A 1,968-nucleotide genomic window follows, 5' to 3' on the forward strand; every position below is an offset into this window, starting at 1 on the left:
AAGAAAACTAGCCAGGAAAAGTGGCTGGTCCAAAGCAAGGGAAAATGCTGGGCTGCTTCACTAGACCTGTGTGTGAACAGAGAGGTGCGCTGTAAAGAAAGAACCCACAGGAGGCCAGAGAGCCTGAGGGCAAGGACTACGGGCAGAACCAGGGAGGGAGGACAGGAGTGGCAACCTCCTCTGCATAAGTTTGCCAGACAGAAGTAAAGCCATGTTTGGCAGGAAAAAAAAATTGTAAATATCCAGAAAGAGCTTGATGTTAGTGGTTTGAGACAATCTTGGAGTCAGTCTGGGCCAGTTCAGACCTTGACATGGCACCCAGATATCCCCGAGGGACTGTCAAGCTTTGCTTATGCAGACATAACCTGACAATCCAGTCATCAAAAGCCCCAGGAAGTGCAGAATCTGGAGGAAGAACTAAAAAAAATAAAATCTAATCCCTTATACCTGAGCAGAAAATCAATAGCATTTTCAGCCTAAGTATGTAAGCTGATGTCAAAAACAGGTACTACTTAGAAAAAGAAGTGTCTTGTTTACCAGTATCTTTCACTCCAAATTTGTTAGCCACAACTGGTTATTACGATGACAATAATCTAGTAGAATGTTAGACTCAAAGCAATGTCATAGTTTTATTTCTGAAGCTGATCTAATTTTTTAATGAAACACAGTCTCTACTCTTCCCTATCTCAGACAGTTCTGATTTATTTAGCTGGTGCTTTAAAAATTAGCACCATTCCACTTCTTATTGGCACAGTCCAGAAACTGTTAGGTTCCCAGCTGGCTCTGGTATAAAACATACAAAAATCAGCCTTTCCATCTCGCCATGCTGTCACCCCATCTGGTGGTAGAGGGGGAGACTGCAGACTGCGTAGTCATGGAGGTAAAAACTTGTCTCCTACTTCCTAAACCATCTTCCTTTGCTTCTCTAAATTCATCAAACACTGAATAGATTAACTTTTTTATATCTTTGTGGGATTTGAAGCATTCTTCCATTGAAATTAACAAACTAGTTTACAGCTGGAATATTTTATCTTATCTTATTTTATTTATTTTTTTGGCCAGGGCTGGGTTTGAACCTACCACCTCTGGCATATGGGACCAGCACCCTACCATAGTTGTGAGCCATAGGTGCCACCAACAGCTGGAATGTTTTAAAATAAGCCATTGGTTTATTTGCTTATCTATCCCACGTTGCATTCCTAAGTGCCTACTATGTACCCAGCACCGTGGTGGGAAGCAGAGAAACCAAGGAACGCCAGGCATGGTTCTGCCATCAGGACCTGAGTACCGTCAGCAGGAAGACAGCACAAGAGCAGGCACAACCAGCAAGAATCACAAGCGTGTCTGTCACCACAGCCAGTACTTGGCATGGGGTGTGTGCTCAGTTTGTTGAGGGAATGCTGACCAGGTGAGATGGAAGCACCTGGGAGAAACACCTAATCCAGGCTCAGCAGTGGAGCCTAATCTAGTGCTCAGTGCAAGTGGCAAATATACATCACATGTCAACATGCTGATACAACGGTGCTCATTTGGAGAGGAGTTTTGGAGGACCAGACACACACATTTTAACACAAAACCACTGATCAATAAATCTGAACTTTTCTTGGAAAATTTAGATAACCAGGATACTCTAGTCAGCAAAATGCCAGTTATTCAAGGTCTTAGGTGATCGAGGTGAAGCTTTAATTACAATGAACACCTACTCAGCATGCTTGGTTAATAGTCACGTGCCATTTGGTTACCATGGAAAAGAAGAGCGATACAAACCTTTCTTCTCTTGCTTGTCTTTGCTCCTCTCTTTTGTCTACATACTCTCGGCTAATGGAAATTTGCAGAACAAACAAATAGGAAAGGAAAATAACAGTTAGATGCTCAAAAATTCCCAAGAAATTATGATAGTACAGCATGAAAGCCCACTATTTCCTCAGAAATGATAAATGGCTGCAGATGAATTTTTTTCTTTTTTTT

At 42.1% G+C, this 1,968-nt stretch overlaps 1 protein-coding gene across 1 annotated transcript in view; it reads right to left on the reverse strand.

Annotated features, from left to right (window-relative positions):
• The window catches only part of FHOD3 (formin homology 2 domain containing 3), a 468,593-nt gene that overhangs the window by 82,599 nt on the left and 384,026 nt on the right, over nucleotides 1–1,968 (reverse strand). The window contains exon 17 of the mRNA XM_012802005.1: nucleotides 1,768–1,818. Within this exon, the coding sequence (XP_012657459.1) occupies nucleotides 1,768–1,818 (51 nt within the window). The remainder of the gene's footprint in view (nucleotides 1–1,767; nucleotides 1,819–1,968) is intronic.

This window comes from Otolemur garnettii, unplaced genomic scaffold (genome assembly GCF_000181295.1).
Source record: "Otolemur garnettii isolate 467f Iridium unplaced genomic scaffold, OtoGar3 scaffold00012, whole genome shotgun sequence".
NCBI classification, from domain to species: domain Eukaryota; kingdom Metazoa; phylum Chordata; class Mammalia; order Primates; family Galagidae; genus Otolemur; species Otolemur garnettii.